General features: G+C 42.0%; 1 protein-coding gene across 1 annotated transcript; it reads left to right on the top strand.

Moving 5' to 3' along the window:
* The first annotated feature begins 5,426 nt into the window (after positions 1-5,426).
* Positions 5,427-12,268, top strand: krt1-c5 (keratin, type 1, gene c5). Its single transcript, XM_023792283.2, has 10 exons — positions 5,427-5,515; positions 6,225-6,620; positions 6,918-7,000; positions 8,615-8,771; positions 9,094-9,258; positions 9,346-9,471; positions 10,582-10,799; positions 11,010-11,072; positions 11,324-11,394; positions 11,833-12,268. Exons 2-10 carry the CDS (start codon positions 6,231-6,233, stop codon positions 11,940-11,942), a joined length of 1,383 nt encoding a protein of 460 aa, XP_023648051.1. The 5' UTR covers positions 5,427-5,515; positions 6,225-6,230; the 3' UTR covers positions 11,943-12,268.
* The last annotated feature ends 433 nt before the right edge of the window (positions 12,269-12,701 follow it).

The raw sequence follows: 12,701 nt of genomic DNA, 5'->3' as shown, positions 1-12,701 counted from the left end.
TATGCACATGATGTAGACCAGGCCACCTCCTTCCATTGCTCCATGGTCCAGTTCTGATGTTCACCTGCCCATTGTAAACATTTGGCCAGCATGGGCACTCTGACCAGTCTTCAGCTACACAGCCTCATACACTGCAAGCTACAAAGCACTGTGTGTTCTGAGTCCTTTCTCCTTTTTTCTCCACTTTGTTTTACAGCAGTTCTTCTGTGGGATTGGATCAAGATGGGCTGGCCTTCTCTCCCCACACGCATGAATGAGCCTTGGGCGCCCACGACCCGTTCGCCGGTTCACCAGTTAGCCTTCCTTGGACCACTTTGGTAGGTACTGACCACTGCATACCAGGAACACTCCACACGACCTCCTGTTTTGGAGATGCTCTGACCCAGTCGCCTAGCCGTCTTAATTTGGCCCTTGTCAAAGTTGCTCAGATCCATACGCTTCCCCATTTCTCCAGCTTCAAGAACTGACTGTTAACTGTTTGCCTAATATATAATAGCACCATTGACAATCATTGTTATTCACTTCAGCTGTCAGGTCTTTTAATGTTATGGTTGATCGTGTAAGTCCATGTGCATCTTATTCCAAGAGTACTGACTGATGTTGTTTTTAAAGGCAAGGGATGCCCCTACTGCTTATTGAGCCTTTGGTGTTAGTGTCTTGATAGGCATTTGAGTTATTTTGTCTATCCCCAGTTTCTAAACATAAAATAAAATAGAACTGAATAGAACAGAATACATAGAACAGCTATAGATACCTGTCATAAGCTGTGGATGGACTGAATGCAGATGCGCTCGATGCTTCTTATCCACATGTGGTGCTGCACTATGAAATCCAGCTTAAACCTGAGAGCAAGAGAATGAAGCATAGAAAATATTGCAACTCTTTCAATAATCGGGTGTCATATCACTTCAGAAATATCAAAACAAAGAGCCTAACTTTTGTTGAGGGAAGATTCCTGTGTCAAGCTGCTTGATCTATTTATCATCTTTCATTACAAGTAAATTAGCTATACATTGAATGTTGTCTCTTTTTACAATAAATGCATTAAGTATAATTAATAGAACTACAAAAACATTATTTTCTTACCAAACCTGTCTGCCTATTCAGTCTGCTAAATTGTGGCATGTCCACACAGGATTTGAAGTGCTTCTTGTACATTCTGCACACACATTATTGTTCCTCGGCAATTATTTTGTGACTGTCTGAAGTAAGACGTCGTCACAGTTGAGGTCTCATGATCTGGGTGGGAGCTGTAATGGTGAAGTGGACTTATGGATGGATAAGCAGGCAAGTGTAACCAGTGTTACCGTGACGTATGTGGCCATTGCTATTTAGCATCCGGCAAAAGGAATCTGGTGCAGCTTCACTTGAGGAGGGTTGAAGCTTCAAAGACCTGGCAAGTGGCAGGTGGGCACCAATGCTTGTCCTAACCACAACCACCTCCATCAGAATACATTCTGTGATGGTGGCCTTGTTCATCATCGTTACCTCTTCTTTCCGGCAATCTCAGGGCCGCTGTTGAGCAGGGGAAATGGCTCCCGTTCTCGCCATTGTTTGCCTGGATAATAGTGTGGTCTGTGAAGGGACCTAACCAAGATTTCCCTGCAGCTCCCCCTTGCCCACTTCCAAAGCAGGTTGTAAAACTGGAAACTGGTTATGGTGACTCTACCACCTACTCAAGAGAGCTGAAATATGACAAGACCGCAGTCGGGCTGCTCATAGCTGTAAGTAGGATTAGTGTCCTCCAGGGGGAGCTATATTACACTGTGCTAAATCTGCTAGTTAGCTTCAGCGTCACTGAAAATCAGACATGTCTTTTGAAATATTCTATAAAATAGCCATCATTCATTTTTTTTATTTGTAAACAGCTTTTCTTTATGTTAACAGGTGTTTTTATATTTTTGAGAAAGCTGAGTCAGACAGTTTAGGATTTAAGGGCCCCAGGATTTAAACCAACAACCTTCTGATCGCGGGCACCTTATCCAAACCCACTGAGCCACAAACCGCCCTACAGCTAAACCCCAAATTCCATCTAGCAAAACATCATATAATCTTTGCGTTTCTATGAAGGCAAATATTACATAAAACAGCAACATTTTGAAGTGGAAAATAGCATATCAAATCTGCACCTAATCACAGCCCACCATGCGGTCAGATTCTTCAGGATCTGGCTATACTGCTATGCAGAATCTTAATCACTATTCGGTTTAAACTAAGACAGATAATTAATTCCCGACCCCCCCCCCCCCTTCAAGCTATAAGATTAGTCTGAAGGAAAATGTAAAAAGAACATGCAAAACTGCTAATTACTCCGTTGTAAGAAGTTAATTTGACTGTGCTCATGCTACAATAAGCACTAGAAAAAGTTAAGGCATTTCTGGTGTATTTTCTTGGCCCAACTATTATTAAAAGGGAGGGAAACTGGGATGACCTGTCAGATAGAAACAAAGCCTGGCAGCAGAAATGTGCACTTGCTGTTGTCTTAATTGCAGGTGTTTCTAATGAGGAGACTCTGAATGTGATTGGGCCACATATTTCAATGGGGAGGAATTTCAGAATTCCTTTCAGACCACTGAACTTACCATTAAAGTTAACATTTACCCGCCTGGCAGGATTGCAACATGCCACACCTAAACAATTTTCTCTGCTTGTAACATTCTCAGAAGATGAATGCTTTGCAGTCTTTGAAATACATGATACACAAGTAACTGCTGACTGTCTACCCTAACCTGTTTAAGTGATGTTTTCCATCACATAACAAACATGGGTGTTAATCTGTACAAACATTTATCCTTTAATTATTTTTTAATCTGTGTACTCACGTTCTGCTGCAGACTATTTATATGTTTTCTTTGAAATTATCTTTTGTTAAAAGACAAGTATTTGCAGAGATCATGCCAACATATGCACCAGCCCATCAGACTAAACAGAGCAAACTTAAGACTCCAGAACACTTCACAAAGAACTCTCAGCTTAATTCCAAGGTATAAATACGAGGACAACAAAGGACACAGACACACAGTCCGTATAAATTACACTTTCAGGGCCACAAACATGAAACATGATTATTTTTTTCCTCATCTGAGTGCCAGATCTCAGAATTCATCTAATAGTCATCAGAAAATCATTACATGGGTGTGAAGAGTATTTTGCCTGAAGGCCAGGCGTATGAGACAGCGCCTTAAGTGAAGACTGCGTGAGGAACCAAGCCATAATTTCACACTTGACTTGAGTTCTGTGGTTCCATAAGGATCCTGGGAAGCAGCTGAAGTCTAACGACATATCTATGCTCATTTTGTACAAGGCTAATTATTATTATCATTATCATAATTATAGAAAATCTTCATGCTGAACGTTTCATTGTCATGTAATCTTGGGTGGGACGCAACTTACGTTTTTCCCAAGAACCCTCTAACAAGTAATCAAACAGTTCAGATCATGTTCCCAATGTAAACCACACATTTATCCTCTTTCAGAATTTGCACTCAAAGGTATGTGTGTTTCCTTTGGGTTTCAACAGAAAACTTAGGAATAGGATCACCTTCAGGAGTACCTAAGTACCTAATGGTATTAGGCAAATAAATTAGGCATTCATTACTTTAAATAAGAAAACCAAGAAGAATATTAGTATGTAAAAGTACTATATTAAATAAATGGTAATAATATAGTCTGCTATAGAAGATTTTGTATGTGTCAATTGTAGATTACTAAGATAATTAACCAGCCCCAGAAACAAACAAGTTTCAGGTCATTTATGATCTTAATAATAATAATAATAATAATAATAATAATAATAATAATAATAATAATAATATAAATATTTTATTGATCCCCACTGGGGATTTTAATAGAAAACCAAAGATTATGTGCTGATTATTCTTTATGTCTCCCCCAGCTTACTGTCTGTAGGGGATGCTCTCTGTAGGTAATATATTTTTGTATAACTATACGTATATAATAGTTATATTAAAAAAAAAGCCAGCTCAACTTGTTTGCTCAGAATGTTGAATACTGCTGATACCACGTGCTTCTGCTTACAAACATGTGGCAGGCAAACTTTTTAGCGTCAAGGAGGCGTCCATAGGAGGCGTTTCATAAGGTCAGCTGGGCATCTTAGTTCACATAACGAAGCAAAAGGAGCAGAGTCTTATGTTTATTAATATTAATAAAGAATTCGGGGGTGAGATGGAAGAAAGCTTGACTGAGCACCTGCGTTTTGACATCTCCGCGCTGCACCTTGGATGCTGAAGGCAAAACGGCTGTTAAACCAAGACTCACACCACAGACAGTCTGAGGCCAGTGACCAGAAGAGAGACATAGACATTGTTTGGTTTACATAGACATAGAAAGTGAGGCCACTATGGAAAGTGCTCCATTTCACAATTGTGCTCCACGTAGAACTTTACTGAACTGAATCAAAGTCACTTTTTGGCAAAAAAAAATGTTTTATAAAACACAAAGGAGAATTTAAAAGAGCAAATGCATTTTATTGCTATGAGAATGAAATATGTTTAATAGAAGCTCAATTATTTATCAGAAATCACAGGAGACCGACTTACTTTTATTAAGTGTCAGACAAAGTAGCATGTGTAACCTGAACTTGTCAGAAAGTCAATATTCCTAAGTCGTAACTCGACAAAATTTTGGCCACTAGGGGCAGGACTCATAGAGTTATTGCTAAAGAGTTATATCACAAAAACAAATATTAATTTCCTGCCTAAAATGGGAGGGACTCTGTATAACTACACAAAAACTTGCTAAACGAGTCTCCATCAGAAAACTTAGCCCACAATAATTTCCGTCATACGTCAGCTGTTTACGGTATCATACCTCCACCCAGTCTCTACCTTTTTCCCGGGTTTATGATGTCATAATAGCAGCAGCCTTGTCAAATGGCACTAGCAACCCTCAAGTTACACAAAGCATCCCTCAAACTTAACAGCTTCCTCAGGAAAGAGCAATATAACGCATGAATGAAACACTTGCAGCCAGCAGAAACTAGCAGGAAACACAGACCCAGCGCACTCATGCTAAAGCAACAGGTTATCAGTTTATCCAAAAACATGCCAGAAAAAATACAAGCCTGCAGTTCTGCTTTGTGACATCAGCCTTACGGCATTCACGCGAAATGAGATATGTGGAGACAAAAACAGTTGTGTAAAATGGTAAATATGTTTGTGTTAATATAAAAGTATTCCTGTAGCCCCAGCCGGGAAAACTCCCATACGACGTCAATGTGTGATTAAAAAAACGCCGGCCTTTCTTTTATAGCATAGTGAATTTTTCCATCTCCCCTAGGGCTGTGGGACAGGTGTCAGGTTTCCTCGACCTGCACGGCAGGGGGGTAGGATGTCTTTTTGTTTAGCTCCACCCCCCATCCAGTTACATGGCCACGCCCCTCACTTTTGGCCTCACCCTCTCAGCTGACTTAGTCTCTATAAAAGGGTGACCTGTGTCGCAGGATCAGAACACAGTGTCCATCACGGACTCTCCCTCTGCATCGCCACTCCTCAATGTAAGTATTCTTTCCCCTTCCTTCTCGGTTTCTCTTCCCATCAGGACTTTGGGTGTTGGAGCTTTGCTTATTGTTCTTGACTTGCTCAGCTGCTGCCTCATCATTGGCCCATCATCCTGGCCAATTGAAGGCATTGTTTTTACATCCGGCTTCCGTCACATGACGCACAAATTACTTGATTTTATACAAAACGTGTTATTAATTTTATTGCTCCAATTTTATGATACTGCAAGGTTTGTGGAATTATTCCGTTAAGAATCAAAAGCTGTGAGTCACTTGTGGTTGTTCAGGGGGTACAGCTGATGCCAACAGATATGATGAATTCTTTTCTCTGGGCTGATGAACTCAGTCACTGATAGAAGTTTATCTTTTGACATGTTAAGGCATTTTAGCATGTTGTACTGACAGTGTGACGCCACAAATCCTGTGTGTGACTGACACAGATAGACCTCAGGCATTGTGGCTATGACACTGAGTAAATAGTTTAATTTATTACAGCAGAATTCATACGGGGCTTAATGAGATGTACACAATATCATTAATTTCCGCGATTAGTAACAGTTTTCCATTTCACTGTGGTGATAGATATTACATTTTAAATGGAATTTTGTTTATATCTCTGATAAAAGTGTTTTAATTATACCAAAGGAAGTAAGGGTTTATAGAGTTTCCTCTTATAATCCCTTATTTTCTACCTTCCTCTACACAGAAAACCATGTCGTCCAGGTCCGTCCGGAGCTTCTCCAGCAACAGGCAGGCCTCTATATCCAGCCTGTCTCTGAGGGATGCTGGACACGTCCGATCCAGGGCACCCGTTGCCGCTTCCTCAGTCAGTAACGTCTCCATGTCCCGCTCCCTGTCTGTGGGCAACGGCCTCAACTCCCTGGCAAGTCTGTCCCTCAATGGCGTGGGAGTCGTGGGCAACGACAAGGAGACCATGCAGGGCCTTAACGACCGTCTCGCTAAGTACTTGAATAAGGTGCGCTCGCTGGAGAGGTCCAACACCGAGCTGGAGCAGAAGATCAAACAGGTGATGATGGAACGAGCTCCCAAGGGACGTGACATCGAGGCCATGATGGTTGAGGCGAGAGCCCTTTCAAACGAGGTCAGTGCCCCCTTTTGCGATTCGGCACATTCACCCATGTGTTGAAAACATACCGGGATACCAGCATTCCACAGGCCCCGCAGAGAGCTGTGTAGTGTAATCTGTGTCCCATGAACCATGAGAACCGCTGTGTTGAGCTCTAACCTTCTACCACCCTGTGTAGAAATGTTTATAGTCAAATCAGAGCCCATAATGCAATCTGACTTTCCCAATAACATTAGACAAATGAAAGTCAGTGTTGACCGTAAAGAGAAGTATGCTAATGCCTGGTGTTCCACTCCCACCATTGTTGGCCAGGTGAAAAACAAAACCATGGAGAATGCGCGCATTTTGCTGGAGATCGACAATGCCAAGCTGGCTGCAGATGACTTCAGAATCAAGTGAGTCTTAATAGGGTGTGGCGTACATATTTGCTCACTTGAGGGTCTAACTGAGATGTCGTAAGGCTGCTTGATTTTGGTTTTGACATCGCAATTGTTATGTTCATATTGCATTTCATAGAAAAGGGTGACATGAGTTATGACAGCTGAAACGGAACAAAAGTGATTTTTTCGATGCCTTGTTCACAAAAGAATTGGATGGATCAAGCAGTCAGAACAGACCAATGATAGCTGCTCTGTATCACACCACACACAACACGCCACACAGCTGTTTATTCAAGTATCAATAGGGATCCTTATATCATTTTTCCTTTAAATTCACTTAATTCGAAGTAGACATTCAGGTCCTGCTAGTGTAACAAAGACATGCTTAGCTCTATAAGCATTCCAAGAAAGAGATTTAACGTTTTAAGCTTTTAATAAATCGCCAAAGGGTGAACAGTTCTTTCTCATAATTACCATGGTAACTGATAAAACAATGATTCTGTTGATACTGAATATTGAATCATGAAAAGTTCTTGTAAAGTCTATAACAGTAAAGTTCATAAATTCGCAGTACCTAAAAAAATCGCCCTTCAGTGGAGGGCCTTTGGAGTCACATATGGAGGAAGATCTATAACTATTATTATTATTATTTAAAATTACTTCTGGTAAATATTAAATTAAATGAAACCCCTTATATCTCACTTTGTCAAACTGCATTAAACATAAATTGCTAATGATATTTAAAATAGCAAACAAACAAACAAACAAACAAACAAAAACAAATAAAACTGAAAAGCAGATAGCTTCCATTTTAATAAATGGAGGAAGACAGATAATCCATAAATGGGCAAAAGTCTCAATGCCTTAAAATAATACTTCACCGTGGATGTTGTTTGCTGTTTGATTAACATCACAAGAAAAATCTGTCATGGCACTACAATGACATAGTGTTGCATTTAAAAAAATAACCACTGATTACAAATTAGAGAAAGGCATCTCAAAGTCTTTACCAAAGAATAACCAATAGGAGAAATGAGAAATTCACTTTCCTGTCATTTTGGGGTTTTTTTTGCCTCTGACTGGGTTAAACCAAACAGACACCTACATTCCATGCTTATTGCAGACTTTTACATTTTTACAGTCACATGTCTCCTGTCAGTGCCTTCCTATTTAACAAAATCCATAAATGTGTTTGAGTGTTGAGTGTGAGCTTTGCTTGGCCTTAATGGTACAGATTAAATGGTGTTTTGTCTATAGTCTTTCATTACAGCGCCTTACATTGTTAGCTTAGTGTATTGTTTACAGGGGCGTACCCAGACTGCAGCCCTGGGGCCTGTGCTAAGAAGGGGCCGCAAAAAGGGAAAATGCCTTACCGGTGTACAACTTTCACTGCTGCCACTGCCCTCTCATTGGGTGGTGGGTGGGGGTTGGGTGTGGGGTGGGGTGCGCTAATAACTCAAATAGCCTAGGGGTCTCTGACCAAGTTGACGTGTCTCTGACTGTTTGTCAATGCTGTATGGTAACACGCCGCTGTAGGATCATTGAACTGTGCACATCCATTTTACAGAGTTTCATAACCATGCCGTTACATGATACTAGAGACGTTTGTGTGCATGTGTATGTACGTAGATGGGAGGCTGAGGCTGCCCTTTGCCAGTCGGTGGAGAGAGACTGCGTGGCGCTGAGGAAAGCGAAGTCAGACCACGAGCAGATCATTGTTATGCTAAAGGGAGACCTGGACAACCTCAGGGAGGAGCTGTTCTTCATGAAGAAGAACCACGATGAGGTAAGGAGGCCAGAGTTCTGGGTTTGTTGTCCCAGCAAATCCAAGGTGCTGGTGCAGAGATGGATCAAAGGCCACACGGGGATGAGCTGAGGAGGATACAGCTGGCTCTTCCTCTTCTCCTTTGGCGTGTAGAGGCTGGAGGTTCATGGAGCCCAGGTTGTGTTTGATTAGTTGGGTGGGGTGGAAACACTCCCCGGAAGCTAATAACCATGCCGGTCTTTCTTGGAAAGAACATTAATTATGAATGATGAGTTCCCAGAAATGCTCTCTTGCTCATGACGGCAGGTTATAACCAGCCAGCCCTCATATTCTCCCGTTTCAGGAAATGGCTGCCCTGAAAGCCCGTCTGTCCAGTGGAAACGTGAACGTAGAGGTGGAATCTGCCCAGGGGCCCGACCTCGGGGTCATCATGTCCGAGCTGAGGATCCAGTATGAAGGAATTATTCGGAAGAATAAGGAGGAGGCGGAGCTCTGGTTCAAGAAAAAGGTCAGTGGGTCACCTCCGGTGTGGGTGGGCGCGCATGTATGTTGTCGTTGGTTTAAGACTCATTTTTGTTTGTTTACCTCCGTGCAGCTAGAGCCGGTGCAGAGCGAACTGAAGGGGAACAACGAGGCCCTGATGACCTCCCAGAACGAGCTCACTGAAAGACGGCGCTATCTGCAGGTCCTGGAGGTGGAGCTGGACAGCTTGCGGAAGCAGGTGAAGCCCTGATTTGTCCCGCCTATCCGGCTATTTTTACTTTCTCCCTACACAGCTGTCCGTCTCACCTGGTCTACTTGCCGTTGCTTCTAACATGACACAATGTCGAAGAACCTTGGCATCTAGTATATCTAGAAATGTGATGATTCAGAAAATATTCTGGCATCCACTTGAACAAAGGCATCTATGTGAAATTTGCAAAAAATGTATGAAACTCACCACTACACCCCTATAATCGTTTCTTCGGCTTTATTATTGTACACCTGGCTGCAGTTTCTGATTACCGATACTCGTATTATATGACAGACATCGATGGCTTGGTATGGTATTCTGCTGATTATTCCACAGTTGTTATTTTATGCAAACAAATCACGAGAAGAATAGCTAGCTCACTACGAGAGCCACTAACGCAGGCCATCTGCAACAAAATATCTCCCTGTAAGGCTGCTACAGTATGCCCTGTACAGCTGCCAGCAAGAATTAGGAAGCTTGCAAATATCTCTTTCAAGGCAGACAAAAAAAGCACCAAAAGATCAAATTTAATTTTACGATGTGGAAACAGTATCAGAGGACTATTGATTCTAGCAGAGTCTGATGGCTTTATTTGACTCTTCTCAATAGGGTATCATGTTTGTCTGGGCGGAATCCAATACTTTTCTCACACTTGAGAAAATGAACACAGCTCCACTGGGACCTTCGCTACTATCCAGTTAACCTTAATTACCTCAGTGAGTTATAACTGCATATGTGGAACAATTTAACCACCTCTCTAGATTTGTCACCGAGCTGAATGCTGTCGGGTCAGATGTAGCTCGGTCTTTTGATGTTCGTTTGTCCCTTTTGTTGTCTTCAGAGAGCAGAGAAATATTATTCAATTCTGGTGCTTTGGCCTGTCCTGACAATGCCAAGGACATATCTGTGTCACCATTGATGGCACAGGAAGACACCTTTCTACAGCTCATTGTTCTGCACATGGCAACGGCTGCATTGGTTTAGGAGATATCAGAGCTGTTTGAATGTCGTCTGTCAGTTCACTATGGTAAACAAGGTTATGGCTGCTGAGGTTGTCACGAATGCAGGAATTTCACCATGGCTGTGTGTCTCTTCCAGGTGGCTGTCCTCGAGGGGAACCTGGGTGAGACCAACCATAAATATTCCTTGGAGATGGAGCGACTGCAGGTTATCCTCTTGCAGCTGGAGGACGAACTGTCCCAGCTGCGGCTTGACATGCAGCGCAACAAGGCAGAGTACGAGCAGCTGTTACGCGTCAAGCAGAACCTGGAGCTGGAGATCGCCACCTACAGGCGGCTGCTGGAAGGCGAGGAAATGTGAGTAGGATGGATATCAGGTGTGATGTCACATGGCATCATAAGGTGATTCTGTAGTCGCACTATTAGGTATTGTTTTAACTATTGCTGTTACAATTACAATATATAGAGTGATATTCGTGTTTTGTGGTATGTTGGCTGCACCCTGCCTCTCTCACAAACATCCTAACTTTCCACCACTCACTATGTCTGTTGCCTCTTTGCTCGCAGGTCTGGAAGTAAAGTCAAGCAGGTGACTCAGGTGACTCAAGTGACAGCACATATCCCACCTAAGTAAGTTGCAGGAGTTTAGACTAAACCATTAACGGAGGGTAGGGGTGTCAGAAAAAAACTTTAAATTATGTGATGATATATATTTATAGTATGTGGTTTTTTTTGTAAACCAAGCATCATATTATATATGATATTACTGAAGGGGATACCCCCTCTTCTGTTATCTGTAGATGGTAGATTCTTCTAGGTTCCTCAGAGGAGGTCAGACTCATAGTAAGTTGGGCTCATAGCCACTGTGTTTCATTTTTCAGGGTCAAGGAGACACCACCTCCACCTCCACCCCCCGCCCCCGCCCCCGCCCCCGCTCCCGCTCCCGCCAAGAGTAAGTACATTTGTTTCTTTTATAATCATGGAACAAAGGAATATTCCTGAGGTTCTTGGTGCTACAGCTAGTAGGAATGATTGACATGGAACACTGTCACATTGCCAAGGATCTCCAGTCATGTCATCCACTGAACGAAGGATGCACTGCGGAATCCATGCTCAGCACTGTCTGTCTTTCCTCGAAAGACAGCCAATGCAAGCTTATTGTCATGAAAAAAGTTAACTTCTAGCTAATTCTGTCAGTTTTTAAGACACTCCTTTCAATTTATCGACAATGTAATGTTGCTGTTGCTCAGATTAGTGCCTCGGGAGTCTATGGTTGTGTCTATGGTTATGAAGATATGAATTCCGTTTTTCTGAAGAATTCATAATACCTTTTTCTTAGCTTGTTGCCTGGGCCATATTCTCACTGTTACATGACATAATTGCTCTGCAGAGGAATTTAGGACCAGGAAGATTGTGAAGGTGATCACCCAGACCATGGTTGATGGCAAAGTGGTGGAAGAATCCAGCGAAGTTGAGAACGTTGAAGAAATGAAAAACTGAAAGGGACCAGGCTCCTTATTGCCCATGTCAGTTTGGAACATTACATCCCATTCTCCTCCCAGTTTCATACTTCCTTGTGGAGAGCATTATAAAGAATGGGTACTCTACAGTTCTGGGCTCTGCTTGGCTCAGATCTGTAACCCTTTCTGGCTCTGTCCAGGAATTTTTCTCACACTAACACCCTGACTCTATGACTGCTTCTTGCCTTGGTTTAAAGTTACTAAATATATATCAGGTTATACGAGACTTTTCTCCATCTTTGTGTACTTTCAACTTGTTAATTTTGTTAATCAGCTGAAATCCATAATAAATCTACATAAATCTTCGTTCAGTCTCTAATTGTCTTAATTTCACCGTCAGGCTTGTATTCTTCATTTCAGATTCTCATAGAATAAGAGGCTTATGTTTTCACTGAGATGAGAAAGCTGGCAGATACATAAAACGAGCACAGTGTCAGGCCGCGTGACAGGCCTTAATTGAAGTCTTCAATCCCCAGTAAAACTGGTGCTTTTTCACAAGCGTGGAATGGTCAGATCATGATCATGAACTGGTTACGCAACAATCATACTTAACGTTAATGACTACCGGTCTCATATATCAACCCGCCCCATAAAAGAGCAAAACTTCAGCGAGTGTATTATACAGTTATGAAGATCAGCGAGCGTATTATGCAGTTATGTTTTACCTTCTCAGGTAACAATAATGAATGTAAATTACTTGTTCAGATGCATTCTAGGTGTTTAAACTGTTCAGTGATAT

This window comes from Paramormyrops kingsleyae, chromosome 2 (assembly GCF_048594095.1).
Source record: "Paramormyrops kingsleyae isolate MSU_618 chromosome 2, PKINGS_0.4, whole genome shotgun sequence".
Classification (NCBI taxonomy): domain Eukaryota; kingdom Metazoa; phylum Chordata; class Actinopteri; order Osteoglossiformes; family Mormyridae; genus Paramormyrops; species Paramormyrops kingsleyae.
The sequence above is the reverse complement of the archived record's forward strand: the minus strand, read 5'-3'. Positions and strand labels throughout refer to the sequence as shown.

Coding starts and splice junctions, on each gene's coding strand:
- krt1-c5 (XM_023792283.2), top strand. CDS start 6,231: ATGTCGTCCAGGTCCGTCCGGAGCTTCTCCAGCAACAGGCAGGCCTCT. Junction 7,001..8,614: donor GCAGATGACTTCAGAATCAA/GTGAGTCTTAAT, acceptor GTATGTACGTAG/ATGGGAGGCTGAGGCTGCCC. Junction 11,073..11,323: donor ACAGCACATATCCCACCTAA/GTAAGTTGCAGG, acceptor TTCATTTTTCAG/GGTCAAGGAGACACCACCTC.